This window comes from Myotis nattereri (assembly GCF_964212035.1).
Source record: "Myotis nattereri genome assembly, chromosome: 14".
Lineage (NCBI taxonomy): Eukaryota > Metazoa > Chordata > Mammalia > Chiroptera > Vespertilionidae > Myotis > Myotis nattereri.
Window position 1 is genome coordinate 24,678,157 of NC_138089.1, and position 17,463 is coordinate 24,695,619.

The 17,463-nt window shown below is 46.5% G+C and overlaps 1 protein-coding gene across 1 annotated transcript in view; it reads left to right on the forward strand.

The window, feature by feature from the left end:
• Nucleotides 1-344: 344 nt before the first annotated feature.
• The window catches only part of LMCD1 (LIM and cysteine rich domains 1), a 61,624-nt gene continuing 44,505 nt past the window's right edge, over nucleotides 345-17,463 (forward strand). The window contains exon 1 of the mRNA XM_081106101.1: nucleotides 345-729. Within this exon, the coding sequence (XP_080962227.1) occupies nucleotides 688-729 (42 nt within the window). The 5' untranslated portion in view covers nucleotides 345-687. The remainder of the gene's footprint in view (nucleotides 730-17,463) is intronic.

Below are 17,463 nucleotides of genomic sequence, written 5' to 3' on the forward strand. Positions count from 1 at the left end.
CATATTTACAAACATCAAGTTAAAATACGCATCACTCGCTGGTACGCTCACCTCCTCTCTGGGGATTGGAGCATTTGCCCAGGTTGGGGGGGAAGGGAGCCAGCCACGGCCATGCCCCTGCAAGCCACCTGCCCTCCCTCGGCTGCACCCCTCCCAGGACCATCAGGCAGGAGAGGCGGGAGGGGAACAGAGCTCAGCATTTATTTTTGGACCCAGCTCACTAAAAATATCTCCGCCTTCCTGTTTGATCACTCTCCCTTTTGACCTGAATGAATCGCGGCCGGCGGCCCGCCCCTCCCTCTGCCCGTTGTCCTTTAAAGGAGAAGGGCGTGGGGACGGGCTCCGCCGCTGGAGGGAAGGGCGCGAGCGGCCCGGGCAGGCAGGGGCCGCAGCGCTGACATCAGGGCAGCCCCAGCTCAGCGGCAGCCTCCAGCCCAGCCCCGGCCGCCCCGAGGGAGGGGGAGGCTGCGCGCTGGGATTGGCTGGCCCGGGGCGAGCGCCCGCGCGGATTGGCTGGCGAGGTTTTAGAGGGAGTCCCACTCTCCAATTAAAGGGCCCGCCGCGCCCCGCTGCGCGCAGAGCTCCGCCCGGGCCCGCGAACTTGGCCATTCAGCCGGCGCTGTCCCGGCTGAGCGCCCTCGCGCCTCCGCCTGAGAAGCCGGGCGCTGCGTCTCCAGCCCAGAGAGGATGGCGAAGGTGGCCAAGGACCTCAACCCGGGCGTCCAGAAGGTGAGCCGCGACTTGTCTGTACTTACCCAGACATGATCTTCTCCCCGGTTCCCTCTCCCATGCGTTCCTGGAGACTTAGCTAGAAGCAAGAAGGAAAGTCATTAAATTCCAAGACTTCGCAGCAAACAAAATAGTTGGGAATACTTGTTTAAACTAATAGGCACCCCTTCAGGCATAAAAACAAACAAACAGCAGCAACAAAAAGCCCTGGTGTGAAGCATTTGCAATGAGTCTTAGTGCTTTGGTAATGCTAATTAAAATTGAAACAAGGTGAAAACCTGCTTTTACATGGTCATCCAATGGTGTGTTGCGGGAGGGGGAGCCCTACCTCTCCCTCTCCCTCCCCCCTCTAGCGATGGAGGTGAAGGTAGGAGGGGGGGGGACGGGGGGGGGGGGACTGGCTTGTACTGTTTACTCACAAGGAATTCCCCCTTTCGCTGCCACCCCAGTGCTCTGCGTTTTCCACGCGCGGTTGTTTAGTTGGTGATGTTGGCAGTGGCAGCGGTTCCAGCTCACGGGAACTGATTTCTGTCCCCAAGCTCTGCACGTTTCCCTTTCTCCCTTTCAGGAAGGGCTGGCCAAGAGCCCAGGAGGTCATGGGTGAATCACTGCAGGAGGGGCCTGCGGCTCAGCCTGTAGCTCCAGCACCCACCAGGTCCTTACCTGAATGCAGTCGGGAGAGGGCACAGGCTGGAGGCTCACAGGACAGGCGCTGGAAGGGAGCAGGCCTCCTTGGCCAAGGGAGAAACGGAGGCCCAGGGTCAGGCAGAGCTGGCCCCGGCAGGCAGCAGGGAATAAGGAAAGACTTAACATCGAAACCCTGGCCCTGCCTCTTCTTAGCTGCATCGTATGGACAGTCTCTTTCCGAGCCCCTCTTTCCCTGTTTCCAAGGAGGGGATGGTAGTCGCCCCCCCCCCCCCCCCAGCAACAGTAACAGTGATGGTACAGTGTAAGCTAATCTCCTAAAGCTGTCTCTCCCTCCACCACCCCCTTTTTAAAAAGATCCAATCGGCTTTATTGAGGGATTCGTGAACCGGGGCAGAATCCTACGTACTAAATAGAGAGGTGCTCCAAGAAGTTCCACATCGGTTATTTTTAAACTCAGATTTCAGGGGGCTTGGTCTTGCAGGACAGAGTCCTCCTTAGATATCTGCCATTACCTGCGGGGTAGAATGAGGAGTAGAAAAAAAAAGAAATTATGTCAGAATCAAAATAAAAACGCAAGCCCAGCCACTTAGAGGCACAGCATTCACGCATCCGGTTTATAGCTGTGCCTCTGCAAGGCTGACCTGCACCGACTCCCACACAGAGGCCGGCAACCCTTCTGAACGTCTACACCCAGTCAGCCTTCATCCTGGCCTTTCTCTGGAATGCACCATGCACCCCTTGCACTTGCCGGACTATTTGCAGAATCAAGCCCTCTCTCCTTCTGTGGAATTCTCGCCACACTTTCGACCCACTTTACAGTTGTGGGTCTGTGAAACCGATTATTCTTGTATTATTGGTTATTGTTTTATCTTCCATATGAACAACTGTAAACCTACTTTTGCCCCACCCTGCATATACTCTATGATGTGATCGCCGCGGGAAGTCTAGTAGCCATCTGTCACTGGATAAGTTCTTATGATATTCTGGACTACATTCCCCGCCTTGTTTTTCTTCTTCTTCGCATAGGAGAGTGTGATTATCTAGGTTAGAGGTGGGACATGCTCTCCTTCTTGTCCCCTCTGGTGTCAGCTTCCTCGGCCTGCAAAGGGTTTATTTTTCATTTAGATCCAATTACAAGCTTAGAGAAGGAATGTGGTGGGCAGAGATGAAAGGCAGATAGTCTTTACCTCTTGGGCCTCTGACAATCAGTAGGAAGATCGCCACTTTGTAGCTTAACCAATGTCTTCAACTCAAAAAGTCAAGGGGGGAGGGCGGGGGAGAGAAGCTCTCCTTGCTGAGCAAATACAGTGCCATATCCACAGCATGCTGAAAAGCTTTCATTGCATATTTACTTTTTAAAACTGCAACAAGTGGGGGGTGGGGGCGGGTTATAACATTTGACATCAGAGTGCATAATCACATGTAGGCATTTCAAAATGATTTCATAGACAGAGTGTCAGGGGACCTATTTACAAAATGAGAAATGATTTTAAATGGCATATAAGCTGTCTCTACTGCCCTACCCCCCCTTCTCTCCCCACCCCCGGCCAGAAGCTGGAAAGTCATAAAATGGTCTTCAAGAGAGAACATAAAATACATAACAACTGGAGTAGTCTTAGAAGTCCTCTGACCAACCCTAGACAGACCAAGGGACTCACCATGTGTCACAAACAGTTAGTGACAGAGCTTAGAAACAGCTCCCTACCTCCTCTCATCTGCGCCCAAGTCCAGTGTTCCCATTGGATGGATGCTCTTGAGGTATTTGTTTTCCTGCTGGGGAAGAGAGGTCTTGTAACACAGAATTCCCTGAGAATGATGAAATAGCCAGCTCTGCTTGGTAACAAAGTGCCTTGAGTAAGCGGCTTGCCATTGAGAGGCAGGGGATGAGAAGGGCCTTGAGTCGCGGCTCACATGCCATTTCTCTTGGTGGAATCAGTCATTATTGTGGGTTTGTTCTTCTATTGTTTACTAAGTGTATTTAAGAATTTGGGGTACTGGTATTCTTGTAATCAGATCTGGGTTCAAATCCCCGCTCTACCACTTACTGGCTGTGTGCTCTTGGGCAAGCTAATTAGCTTCTGAGTCTGTGCCCTCAGTTGAAAATTGGGAGCCAATAGCAGCATCTACCTCCCAAGGTGACTGTGATTATTAAATGAGATGATGTATATAAAGGGACTTAGTACATGAGCTCTTAAATAGAGTCAGCCATTGTTATTGTCAGCGGCGGTGGTACATCTCCATGGGTGTGTGAATGCTGAAAGGAGTCTTTGGGTAAATGAAGGACAGACTTTTCTTTATAAGTGTCCAGAGCAATGAATTTTCATTCGGCTGAACCAAAGCCCATTGCTCTGCCTCGATGAGCTAGGACAAGACCAATGATCCCATCTGCATTCTAGCCCAAAAGATACATGGAACATGGAACTCTTGTCACCATTTAGATAAGGCCACTGAGGGCCAGAGGGATCGAGCTCCTTATCTGAGGTGACTGAGAACCTGTGCTGAAGCCCATTGGGCTTTGCAAGTATACAGGCCCCTCGGCTGCCAAGGAACTTGCAGGAATTCCAAAGGGACGAGGACAGAGAGACCTAAGAGCATGCTCACTGTTGACTGAGTGTGTGCCAGTGGACTGGCTCCAAAAGGTTCTATTTTTCACCCCTCAGCCCAATGTCAGGGGAGCATTCAGCGATGGTTCTTCTGAGCGCATTGCCAGCTGGGCGTCTCCCTCCACCCTGTCCACATCACATCCCTCTTGGCTTTCCTGTCCTTCAGCTTTCTCCCCCCCCACTCTGTACTCAGCCCTTCCTGCTTTCACCTCCAGTTCCTGCAACGTGCAAAACTGCTGGCACGTCGCCTGGGTGAGCAGATCCAACGTAAACACGGCTCCTCGAGAATTGTCGTTGGCTCCCTCAATCTTAAAAATATAGTAAGCTGTCGCTTAAAGACTTTAATAGCCATAGCACTGGAGACATGCCCATAGGTGTATAAGCAACTTGGCCCAACAGAGAGCCTTCGGGGAGAGAGAGAATGAGAGAGAGAGAGAGAGAGAGAGAGAGAGAAATGAAATAAATTATCTAAGACCTTAAACAATGCCCCAAAACAGATGCTGAAGTCTTTACTATGTAAATTGCAGATGCTTGTCATGTTGTGCAGACGTGTCGTGTCTGAATATGTAGGATTGGGGGCTAATGATTGGCTTTCACCAATGTATCTGCCACCTGTGGTGAAGGGAGGCAGGGAAAGGCTTAATCACAAAGCATCTCTAGGCTTTCCTCTAAGCATCTCAGCTCCAAGGCCTTCTACAAGTAGGACAGTGGAAAGGGGACTTTCTGTTCCCCTCTGAAGGTCAGTTAATCTCTCCACATTAACCGACCAAAGGTGACAAGGGTGAAAAAGAATAGTTTGGATTCAGCAAAGGCTGGGGACCAGGAAGGAGGGACAGGCTCATGTGTCTTTCTTTCTTACCCCTACTCCGCCACTTCCAGTGCGGAAAAGGTCAGGATCAGAGCAGTGGGGAAATAGCTCCCCTGCAAGCCACTAGAGTCAACCTCAGAAGAGGAATTTGATTTGACTTTAAAAAGGGAATCATTTTTTCTTTCCAAGCCGCTTACTCAAAATAGTGTGTGTAAAATAAAGTGAAAATCTGTCATGTTAAGTACAGACCTTGGGAGTTCTCATATCTCCAGTGTTCGTCCATCATGGTTTAAATATTTATTATAAGAAAAGTTTTGGGGCAAGGGGTTGAGTCATTATAACAACTGTAGGCATGTATGCACTGGGTGACATTGGACAGGCCACTTTTTCATGAAGTGGCAGAAATTGGATGAGAACCTTCTAGTACGTTGACCTTTCCTGTCTACCAGGCTGTCTCCCAAATAACAAATCATTATGGAAAAGTGGGCCTAAAACTGTTTCACTGAAAGCAGAACTGTGGAGTAGCCTTTCTGGACACCCAGAAGAAGAGACAGTTGCTTTTTAAGTGCCTTCGTCTGGAAATGCCTCCCCCAGCTTCCCCCCACTGTCCCCCGAGCCCCCGCTTTCACTTGGCTGGCAGCTGCCATGATCTCGCCAGATGCAGGGCCACCAGGCACTTCTACAGGACCCCCTCAAGTTCATGCCATTTCCTTAACTTCACATGGAACCTTGGGGTGTCCCGAACCCATCTCAGAGCTTCTCATATATCAATGGCACAGATCTACAGAAGCTCAAGAAATGTTTTCTATGAAACTTTTATAGAAAGAGTTAAACAAGGAGTTGGGGCTCATATATGCCCATGTGAGACTCTTTTGGTGCCTGAAACTTATATTTGGTATCTAAGTCCAGATATCTGATGTGGAAATTCAACTGTTTTCACAAGAACAGAAACAATAATGCAACTGCAAAGCCTTGTAAAACTCCAGATCAACTCTTTGGCTCATTGTCTGCTCTTTCATATAAGAAGCAAACCCTTGTACATTTGTGGTCTTGCTTTCACCATTGATTTGGCTCTTGTCCCTTCAGGACTCTGCGGGAAGACTGATTCGTCTGTTCTCTGTCAGGGCAGACAAGTTTGAGGGAAGGCAAAAGAGAGGAAGGAAAGACATTTCTTAAATGCACACGGGGCGGTTGACATTTCTCACATCTCATTCCATTTAGCCTTCAGGGCTGCCATGCGAAACTATCAATGACCTTTTTAAACGTGAGTAAATTAAGACTAAGGGTTTAAATCATTTGCCTAAGATCAGAAGATGGCAGGTTAAGAACACAAACCCATTCTTCTCTGATTCTAAACTTACGCTCTTTCCACGCCAAGAAGAAATGAAAAGGCTTTCATCAGAAGCAGAGGTCTGGTGGAGAGGGACTATGATCATTGCCATGAGCTTCGCAGAGATCAAGGCCTTCCTACACAGTGATAGTCTGATTCAGGAACCACCCAGCATTTGCCAAACGTCACCACGCATCTGTACCTCTCTGATATCGCCAGGTCACCACCAGGTGTCTACTAGCACCCACACCAAGTCAAAGCCATTTCCCAGGCATAGAGCAAGGGCTTCTAGATTTCTCCTGGTTCCTGGTTTTCTAGAAGCCTTGTAGAATTCTCTAGGGAGGAGTTGTAGGCTGGCAGGGAGACAATTTAAGGCATCATGTAATGTTACCCTGAAATCACTAAAGAAGCAGTAACACCTGACAAAAAGAAGAAGAAGAAAACAAAAAACCTTCCAGAGATCCTAGGCCCAGAGCTTCCAGGAAACTCTAGCCTAGGGATAAGCTTGTGTATCCATGCCTGGTCAGGCTGACTCATGTTCTACCGCTAGCACGTGAATCAGGACCAAGCAAAACATGGTGCAAGCCCCCACCAGGACATGCTTTAAAAGGGAATACGATTGCTGAGGGGGCAGGAACCAAAGGCTCCCTTTGGCAACTCACTCTCGAAGGACAAAGCAACACCAGGGTCCAGCCCATGGTTGCTGTTTCAAAGCCACATGATTTCTTTATGGATTGTTTTTCTTTTCTTCCTCCTGTTTTAAAATACTGGCTTCTTTGTGAAATCAGTCTTTGGAGGACATGCAAATGAATCACTATATAAAAGAGCTGAGCCAAATGTAATGATCTGCTTGGTCGGTCCTTAATGTTGGAGATGGGACATGAGGGAGAGAACTGGTGTAGCCAAAATTTACATGTGACGTGACTGAGAGGTGCATTGACTTACAGCATCTTTGATGAATAAAGGAGAAAAGGGTATCTTCTATGTTCCTTCACTTCCATGCTCAGAATGCTGTGATTTCAACTTCACATCCTCAGAAGGGCAAGTAAACATTTTGGCTATGAACTTAGCTTTGGCCACAAGGTTTAGAGGCCATTTAGAGGAGTCGTCAATCACATGACCTTTACAAGCATAACATCTAGATGTGATTCATGTTCTGCCATTTGCTAGGTCTGCAACCTTTGCCAAGTCGCTTTTCTTTCTGGACCTCTGGTTCCTCATTGGAGAGAGAAGAGTTAGTAGTAGTTCTACCTTTAAACAATAGTTAATGAGATAAAGCAGGTAAAGTGCCTAGATGCATAGTAAGTGCTCAAAATATATCCCCTCCTGCTGTTGTCGGCATCCCCATCATTAGCACAGTGCAGGAATCCCAGAGGTAGTTAAGTGCTGGAACGTGGAAGAGCAAGTCCAGCTTACCTACGTCACACGTGGCTTCTAAGCTATCAGATTGCAGGACCTTCTCTTTGTAGCTAAACTTAGACCTCGCCATAAATATACTCAGGCCTCATCATATGCAAAACCATGACAATGACAGCCATTTGCCCTGCAGGTCTGCTTGCTACACTTCCAAAAAAGCAGCCGTCCCCGGAGAGGCAACCAGTCATTGGCCTCGGATGTGTGATCTTACACAGGCACTTCGTACCCTCACCAAGCCTTGGATGTCTTACTTATAAGTCAGGGTAATAGCCACTCATTTCTTCATTTAGAAAATATGTTTTCAGTGCTTATTATGTGTCAGGTGCTGTGCTGAGTGCTGAACACAAGACAATGACTGAGAAAGTCTTGTTCTCAGCCATGTAAACTTGAGTCTGATGAAATTCATTTCTCAAAGATGGGAGAAAGGCCAAATCATGCCAGTGACCTATGATTCTTTATGTCCCTTGACCTCCGCCACCACACACACACACACACACACCCCTTTTTCTCCTCTTTTGATACCCACCCTCAGATTTCCCAGCACTGCACACATCTGAGCCACATCCCAACCCTGCTCATCTCAACAGGGTAACAGTGGAATGAGCATAATTCTTCTCCCAGTTGTTGCACCTTAAACAGAGCATTGAGTGGAGAGAAGTCTGAGGCAAGAGCGACTGACCACCACTGGCAGCTCTTAGGTACCACTGGTAACCAGTGGCCACTTCCGCCTCCTTCCTTACCTGTGGTGGTAGACAAGTTGTCTGTGCTCAGTCTATGCCTTCAGAGGCTCTGTCCTTCATGGTGTTGATGTCAGGGGCACCAAAGGGCAGGAGCATAGGGAAAAGGCTCTTGGCTGACTAACACCCCATAATAAACCTGCCTTAAGAAGACAGCATCTATTTGGGCTGCATGACTAAGTGGCATTTCCAGGTCTGATGCTGAGGCTGAGCACTGAGGTGGCTGACCTGGTTCATCGGCTGGCTGGAAGGGGTGGAGGGAAAGTGACAGCCCTGCCCTCATCCTAGAGCAGAGCCACCCGCCTGCCTGCCACCGCCTGTGCTCCCCACCCCAGCCCTGGCCCTGTGGTCCTCAGTGTCCTTGTTAAGATGGTCTCGCCCTAATATGGGGAGGGATCAGCAGTTGGGGCTTCTTATTTTTAGATGAAGTCAGGGAGAGAGATTTTTTAAATATTTTTAATGGATAGAGGTGACGTTAAAAAAGGGATCTGGGGATAGAATTGAGGGTACCCAGAATGTAAATGCATCTTTACATCCCCAACATGAAACTGAAATTTAGCAATTTCTTCAATTATGAATGAAGACAAAGCCCTGGCAGACAAAGCCCTGATGTCTTCTTTTTTAAAAAATAAAATAAAATAAAGCTATTGTACATGACATTTACATTAGAAAAAGATAGCTAGATACAGGCCCTGTGTCCTTCACACCAATGGAAATCTGGTATTTTCATAGCCTATTCCAGCAGTGGGAGATGCCCAAAGGACCACTTCTACTGGTCCCATGCTGAAATAGTAGTAATTACATCAGCTGCAAAATTAACTTAATAAAGGCACAAATGTTACTTTGTTTTTATAAATGTTTGTAATCCTACATATTTTATTATATACATTTAACACATTGTTCTGGGAAGGAACGCTTTCATGTTAGTCAAAAGAACCCAGCTATATTAAGACCTCCATTGAAATAAAGCTTTACATGCATATATATATATATATATATATATATATATATATATATACACTCACACACATACACACACACTAGAGGCCCGGTGCACAAAAATTTGTGCACTCGGGGGGGTCCCTCAGCCTGGCCTGTGCCCTCTTGCAGTCTGAGACCCCTCGGGGGATGATCACCTGCTGGCTGAGGCCCGCTTCCTGGGGGATTGGGCCTAAGCTGGCAGTCAGACATCCCTCTGGCACCCCGGGAGCCCTCAGGGGATGTCCACTTGCCAGCGGGGAGCAGGCCTAAGCTGCAGTCGGACATCCTTAGCACTGCTGAGGAGGCGGGAGAGGCTCCCACCACCACCGCTGTACTGGCAGTCATCAGCCTGGCTTGTGGCTGAGCAGAGCTCCCCCTGTGGGAGCACACTGACCACCAGGGGCAGCTCCTGCATTGAGCATCTGCCCCCTGGTGGTCAGTGTGTCATAGTGACCAGTCATTCCCAGTCGTTCTGCTGTTAGGGTCAATTTGCATATTACCCTTTTATTATATAGGAGTGTCTGGCCAGCCTCGGTGAGGGGCTGATGGCTGTTTGCAGGCTGGCCACAGCCCCTTCGGGGGGGGGGGGTCCTGCTGGGGTGCCTGGCCAGTCTGGGTGAGGGGCTGAGGGCCGTTTTCAGGCTGGCTAAGCCCCCCAGCGGGGACCCTCACCCCATGAGGGTTTGGCCAGCCTGGGTGAGGGGCTGATGGCTGTATGCAGGCTGGCCACAACCCCCAGCCACCCAAGCTCCCAGTGGAGGCTGGCTGGAAGCAGGTATCTGGGATTTGTCTTCTATAATTGAAACTTTGTTGCCATGAGCAGAGGCTTCAGCCGGCTCAGGGCTGGCGGGAAGCTTGGCTTCCTCCATCACCCAGGCAACCAAGCCTCCGGCTTGCTTTAGCTCCGTGGCTGCCGGCCGCCATCTTGGTTGGGTTAATTTGCATATAGTCGCTCTGATTGGCTGGTGGGCATGGCTTAGGGCATAGCGAAGGTATGGTCAATTAGCATCTTTGTCTTTTATTAGTGTATACACACACACACACACACACACACACACACAACTATAGGGGATTGAGATCTGAGGTACTTGGCATAGAAAAACTGGGTTTCAATCCAGTTCTGCCGCATGTTTCCTATTACCTTGGACAAGTCACATTAGCTCTGAGCCTCAGTTTCTTCATCAATAAAATGGGCCTAAAAGTTTTCCTCACACCAATTTTCTATTTAGTTCTGAATACAAAACTTGGCAAATAATGAATGTGAGTAAGTTAAACATGAGTTATCACCCTAGTTGGTTTGGCTCAGTGGCTAGAGCGTCAGCCTGTGGACTGAAAGAACCTGGGTTCGATTCTGGTCAAGGGCACATGCCTGGGTTGCGGGCTTGATCCCCAGTAGGGGGCATGCAAGAGGCAGCCAGTCAGTGATTCTCTCTCATCATTGATGTTTCCATCTTTCTCTCCCTCTCCCTTCCTCCCTGAAATCAATAAAAATGTATTTAAACAATAAATAAATAAATAAACATGAGTTTTCACTATTAAAAGAACTAATGAGCGAAATGGTAAAGAGAATAAAAAAATTGTTTTGATTGATTTTATTTTATTTATTGATTTTAGGAAGAGAGAGAAGGAGGGAGGGAGAAGTGGGAAGAGAGAGAGAAAGAGAGAGAGAGACATCAATTTATTGTTCCACTTGCTTATGCATTCCTCGCTTGATTCTTGTATTAGTATGTGCCCTGACTGGATATCAAACCTGCAGCCTTGGAGTATGGGGGCAACGCCATAACCGAGTGAGCTACCTCGCCAGGCCAAACATTATTCTGATGAAACTTATTACCTACCTCTGATTTTGCAAACTTTAAAAATTTACTTTGTGCAAGCACATATGCCATGATTATGTGCCAGGGACTGAGCTGGGACATGGAGAAGTAAAAGGAAAGGAATCCCAGGAAAGGAACAGCCAGTTCAGCCATCCAAGATTATACCGGTATCTAAAGGCCTTGATCAGAGATACAAACATGGGCCTCAGAGATCAGAAGAGGAGGTACTCGACTTACCTGGCGCTGTCAGGGAAAGCTTACCCAAAGGCGACATGTGAGCCAAGTGCTGAAAGACAAGGATGGACGAGCTATTAGGATCGGGTCACAGTCCAGTTCTGTGCCTTCCAAGTCTGACACCCAATGTTTTCCATCCTATTTAACTTCTAATTTGAGGGATATCATCCATCTTACACTGTGGAGAATGCATTCCCCTGTATCCATCCATGATGCACATCTATGATTTTCCATCTGAGAACTTGTTGCTCTTGCCTCTCGACCGAAACCCTTTGGGGTGGTGGGATGGCAGGGCCTGCCAAGCTGGCCTGCAGGAAACATCTTATGGCCGTGGCTGGAGGCTCTCCTAAGCCCAGCAGTGGAGTGCCAGCAAGCGCAGCCCCAGCGAGTTTGATTTTTTGCAGGAAGATGTAGATTCATGTTATATCAGAAGATAACTGAGGATAGATGAGAGAGAGAGAGGAGAGAGAGAGAGATTGTGTCTATCCTCAGTTATCTTCTGATATAATATGAATATATGGAAAGCAAGGACAAATATATATATGGAAAGCAAGGACAACACACACACACACACACACACACACACACACACACACACACACCCCAGTAGGATTCTTCGGTGAACTGAGAGGAAGAAAATCAGCCTTTGAAATAGGGGAACTTGATTGACAAGATCCAGAATCTTGCAGCAAAACCATCCCTCTTGCACTGCTCTGATTTCCCATCGCCGACAGGTCTGGTCTACAATGTGGGTCCCTCCTTGTCCTGTTGTGGAGCAGATGATGCATCAAAAGGAACAACACACGGCTTGGATATTAAAATGCCACTGGGGGGATTGTTCTGGATTTTTGTCAGTTGCATATGGTACGTTAAACAGAGAAAAAGAGATCCCGCTAATTAACTAGAAAAGGAAATTATGGGGATCCTCCCTGTGTTTGCAAGGACCTGAAGAAGAGGCAGGTTTTGATGGAAAAGCTGTGTCTCTTCGTGTCTGTCCTAACAGCCAACAGGCCCAAGCAGCCTGCGGGAGAACGTGCTGTAAGAAGATTCACACTAATTAGAGCATCTACTGTTACCCACTCGGCACTTTTCCTGGGACCCAGCCCAGACTGGGGCCATCACAAGGGAAACAATCATATACCTATTTGAAGAATTCTTATACTGTACTTTTCAGCAATTAGAATTAATTTTCAACAAAGGGAGTGGGCTTTGGAGATTCTTGAGGTCAGCTTCCTTGTTTAACAGATAAGGAAACCGATCTGGCAGGTCAGGTCAGAGAGCTTGTTAGTAGAAGAGCAAGGATTAGAATTTAGGGTGTCAAAGTACTTCAAGTCCAGAAAGACTTAAAAACTCTATTTTGGTCCAAGTACCCCATCTAATACCTTAAACATGAGATGAACTGGGGAGCTAAATGCTGTGAGAATACCACTGGTGAGCACTTATTCCTCCTAAGGCAATCTGTTTTTTCTTAATCCCTCTAACTATTAGGTAGCTCTTTTTTTATTTGAGCTAAAATATCTCCCTCTCTCCCTCCTTCCCTCCCTCCCTCCCTCCCTCCCTCCAACTTCTCACCCTTAGTTCTCTGTTTCTTTAGTTCAAGTTGCAGTGGCCAGTTCCTGTTCAGCATCACTTCTGTGTGCCTCGTCCATCTGGGCAGGGTCTTCCCTCTCCTTCCTTCTTTACTCAGTGGGCAAGGCCACTCCCACACCAACTATCCTGTTTCTTAGGGGAGTCTTTACAGTGGGAAAATGTGCCAAGACAAGGGAATCGGACATTTTAAAGCACTAAGAGAAGTACTCCAAACCCAAGTCATAAATACTCATGAAAAATGAGCACTGTTCCACATGCCTCATTCATAAAAAGGAGGAGAGAGTAATATGAAATCAGAGAAAGCTAGGAGGAAAAGATGAAAACCTTGGTTAATAAAGAAAATATCTTTTAAAAGCTTTTTAAATTATTTGCAAAGTTGTCATAGCTTATTACTACATGGAATGCTAAAACAGTAAGAGAGCAATCTAAGTTTTATGTCCTTGTGACTTTTCCATCTAAAGGAAATGCTCAATAAATAAATATGAGCATTTTAATGAGCTGGCCATTAAAATTAACTCTCATTTAAAAATACCTCTAAGAAAGTGAAAGACAATCCACAGAGAGAAAATGTTTACAGTACATATATCTAACAAAGGATTGTATCCAGAATGTGTAAATAACTCCTATAAATCAATAATTTTTAAAAGTCAACCCAATTTTTTAATCCTCACCTGAGGGTATGTTTTTTAATTTATTTTTAGGGAGGGGGAGAGAGAGAAAAAGAGAAATATTAATGTGAGAGAGAAATATCGATTGGTTTCCTCCCATACACACCCCAACCAGGGATTGAACACACAACCTTTTTGGTGTATGGGATGAATGCTCCAACCAACTGAGCCACCTGGCCAGGGCAAGACAATATAATTTTTTTAAAAAATAAGGGATGACTTACTGAACAAGTATGTCACAGAGAAAGATGTCTAAATGATTAATAAGTGTAGGAAAAGATACAAAACCTTATTATTCATCAGAGAAATACAAATTAAAAGGACAATAAGATAGCATTATGTACCCAGCTGAATGGTAAAATTAAATAATGACAATAGCAAGTGTTGACAAAGATGTGGAGCAACTGGAACTCATACATTGCCAGGGAGAATGTAAAATGGTACAATCACTTAGGAAAACTGGTAGCTTCCAATAAAGTTAAATGTATACCTACCCTATAATCCAGCAATTTCACTTCTAGGTATATACCCAAGACAAAGGATCGTTACTACTGTCCACAAAAAAAGCTTGGACAAGAGTATTTGGAGCAGTTTTATTCATAATAGCCAAACAATGGAAATAATTCAAACCTCCATCAATAGAAAAATGAATAAACAAATCCATTTATATTTATACAACAGAAAACTAATTAGTCATAAAAAAATATCTAATATTTGCAACAACAAGGGCAATCTTAAATATATTTGATGGAAGTGAATCACAAAAGCCCACCTACTGTGGTCTTCCATTGATGTGATCTTCAAAACCGGACAAAACCAACCCACAGTGATCGGAGTCAGAAGAGTGGGTGCCTTTGTTAGAGGCTGTTATTAACTAGAATGGGGCATGAGGGAACTTTCTGGGGCACAGGACGTGTGCCGTGTGTTTATCCGGACGGTCGCAGAGAATATCCGTGTAATCAAGTGAATACTTGAGATGTGTGAATTTTCACTACCTGTAAATTTTCCTTGAAATACTGTTAGAAAGTAAAAAAGAGCCCTAACCGGTTTGGTTCAGTGGATAGAGCATCGGCCTGTGGACTGAAAGGTCCCAGGTCCGATTCCGGTCAAGGGCATGTACCTTGGTTGTGGGCACATACCCAGTAGGGGGTGTGCAGGAGGCAGCTGATCGATGTTTCTAACTCTCTATCCCTCTCCCTTCCTCTCTGTAAAAAAATCAATAAAATATATATTTTTTTAAAAAGAAAGTAAAAAAGACAATGTTTGATAAATAATTGGAAAGTGTTATGTATCCAAACAGCAGAAGGTTGTGGGGACAAGGAGCTGAGGGCTGGGCTCTTGCTGCAGCCCGTGGAGCAAGCATGTGAATGGACCGCTTTGTCTCGGGGACCTGCTCCTAGGGATTCTTTCCAATGTTTCCATGGACCTTCGTTTGGAACTGAAGTTTCTGTGTGACGGGTCCCTTTCCAGCTTCACCTCTTGCTACAACAATGGCCACTCGTTCCCTGACCGTATGCTTTCTTCCTCACGTGCATGCTGCAAGGCCTTCTTCTCTATGGGACAACCCCCCCCCCTTCCCCAGCCCCCTCCTCCATGAAGCTGTCAGTCCTCCGAACTCCTGGTGTGGGTTTACTCCCTTACTGAATGGACAGTTTGAATGGCCCTGGAACATGTACACTCAGCCTTGCCTGCTTAACTCCTGTACCTTAATATCCTGTTCGTGCCTAAATTCTCATTTTAGAAGTCCTTGACTCCGAGACCATACCTTGTTCCCCTTTGTGTGCCCCCACAAAGCCTGGCATACAGTAAGGGCTCAACAATGGCACTGGATAGACAATGAAATAGAGTGAAGGATGCAGGAGAGAGAAGGAAAGGTTTCAAAGGAAGTCAGAGCAACTCGGTTCTCCATCCTGACAGAGGGGAGGCATCCTGCAGGGATGGAAAGGGGGAGAGAGAACATGAGGCCAGAGGATACGAGACAGACATGGAGTAGAGTGGGACCACCGGCCACTTCCAGTTGCCCCACACATGGAGCTTAATCTAAAACCTGATTCGTGGACCGAGATCAGGAGTGGGGTGAGGGGAGAGGGAAGGACTTTCCTTGGTGCTGTTGTTTAGGTTTAGGAAGGATCTTGAGATGAAAAGGAAATGAACCTGAGAGGGTTGGGGAAGGCATGATTCCAAACCAGACCCTGAACTTCTAATGTCTGGTTCCAAGTTTATGATCCTCCTTCCAGTTTGTCTACAAAAGGACTGACTTCAGGATGGAGGATGTGAGCCAAGCCTTTGCCGTGTTTCCTTCCTTCAGACAACTAACTTGAACCTTCATCTGAACCCGAGGCCCCCGTTTCTGGCTGGGAGTCTCTTGAGAACAAACGTCAATGGTTTGCCTGGTCTGGAGGCGGTTGGCTCAGATCTCAAGACAACAGCAGCCCCATCTCAGGAGAGTTGGCCCTCCTGAGAGGCAGGAGCCAGCGAGGCGACTGGACACTGGCTGATGTTGAGTCCAAACCACTCCTAGCTCAGGCCCATATCTCCTTTAAGTTTCTAGTCCTTGATGAATATTTATACCCAAATAGGGCCAGTGGAAAAGTTCCATCTGGGTGGATTTTAAGAGTTTTGCCTTTGCTCAGCTCCGTTGACCAAACTCAGGAAAGTGGTGGAATCTCTGCCAAGTACACGCTCTTTGAAGTGTAAGAAATTCTGAGAAGGCACTGGGCCCATCATATTTCTTCTTATCCTGAAGACTTAGAGTTGGCACTCCCTTTTTTAAAAACGCTTAATATCAACACCTCTGGGCTTTGTAATTTTAGCCAAGCCCTTGACACCGAGCTGACTGCGAATGCTCTTTTGAAACAGTGGGTGACAGCCCATGCTAAGTTGTGCTGGGGTTGAAATTGCTTTCTTAGTTGACATTTTCCCCATGTGTTAAAAATCATAATGGTTCAATTAATCACTTTGCTTCTGCTCTTTACTTTGCTAGTAGAGAAACAGCCCCACATTTTCTCCTTAGTTTTGCTAATTATTCCATACTCGTCAGAACCAAAGCACCAGAAACTTCCACCACATTCTGCCATTGATAGGAGGGGCAAAAATAGAAGGCTTGCTCTTGCACTAGGTCTAGTAGCTGCACTTACTAAGCATTTAGGCCACACGCAGGCATTGGTCTACGTAGTTCTTTTCTAATGTTTCCACCAACCTCACTTTACAGATGAGTAAACGAAGATTCAGAAATAAGATTTAGGGACTAAGGAAATTGCCATGATGATATAACTAGTGTGATGGATGTGAATAGTAAATGTAGGGAATCCAATCCACATCTGCACACTCTTCCCTCTGTACCTTTCCCATCTGTACCCAGCATGTTCACCCAGCAGGGTTCCAGAAGGATGGGCGGTGAGCATGCTGGTCATACAATGAATTCAGTTGGTACACAGTCATGCATTTACAAATTCAACCCCATGAGCATCTTCCTCCCTCTTCAGTTCCTCCTCCTTCAGATTAGGTCAAGGAGACAGCCTCCACCTGGGGCTTAAGTGTCTCTAAGACCTTGGGACACTTACCCAACTCCACGTTCAAGTTTAAGTCTATAGGGGCAGGGTCCCTGCGTGTCTAGTTCATTGCTCTGTCACCAGTGCCTAAAATAATGCCTTGCACACAGTAGGCCCTCAATAAACATCTGTGTGAATAGCTTACTTTATAACATTTTCATTTTTGACTTTCATCAGTGCTTCTTGGTGCATTGATGGAGAGTGGGCCTCAGGCTCAGAGCATTTAGAGCGCAACAGTATTAGCGAGAATTTAATAATGCTGTTTCATATTTACTGTATTTTTATGGTTACCTCCCATTTATATACATTTTAGGGATAAAGATTTCAAGAAATAAGTTTTTAAGAAGTGAT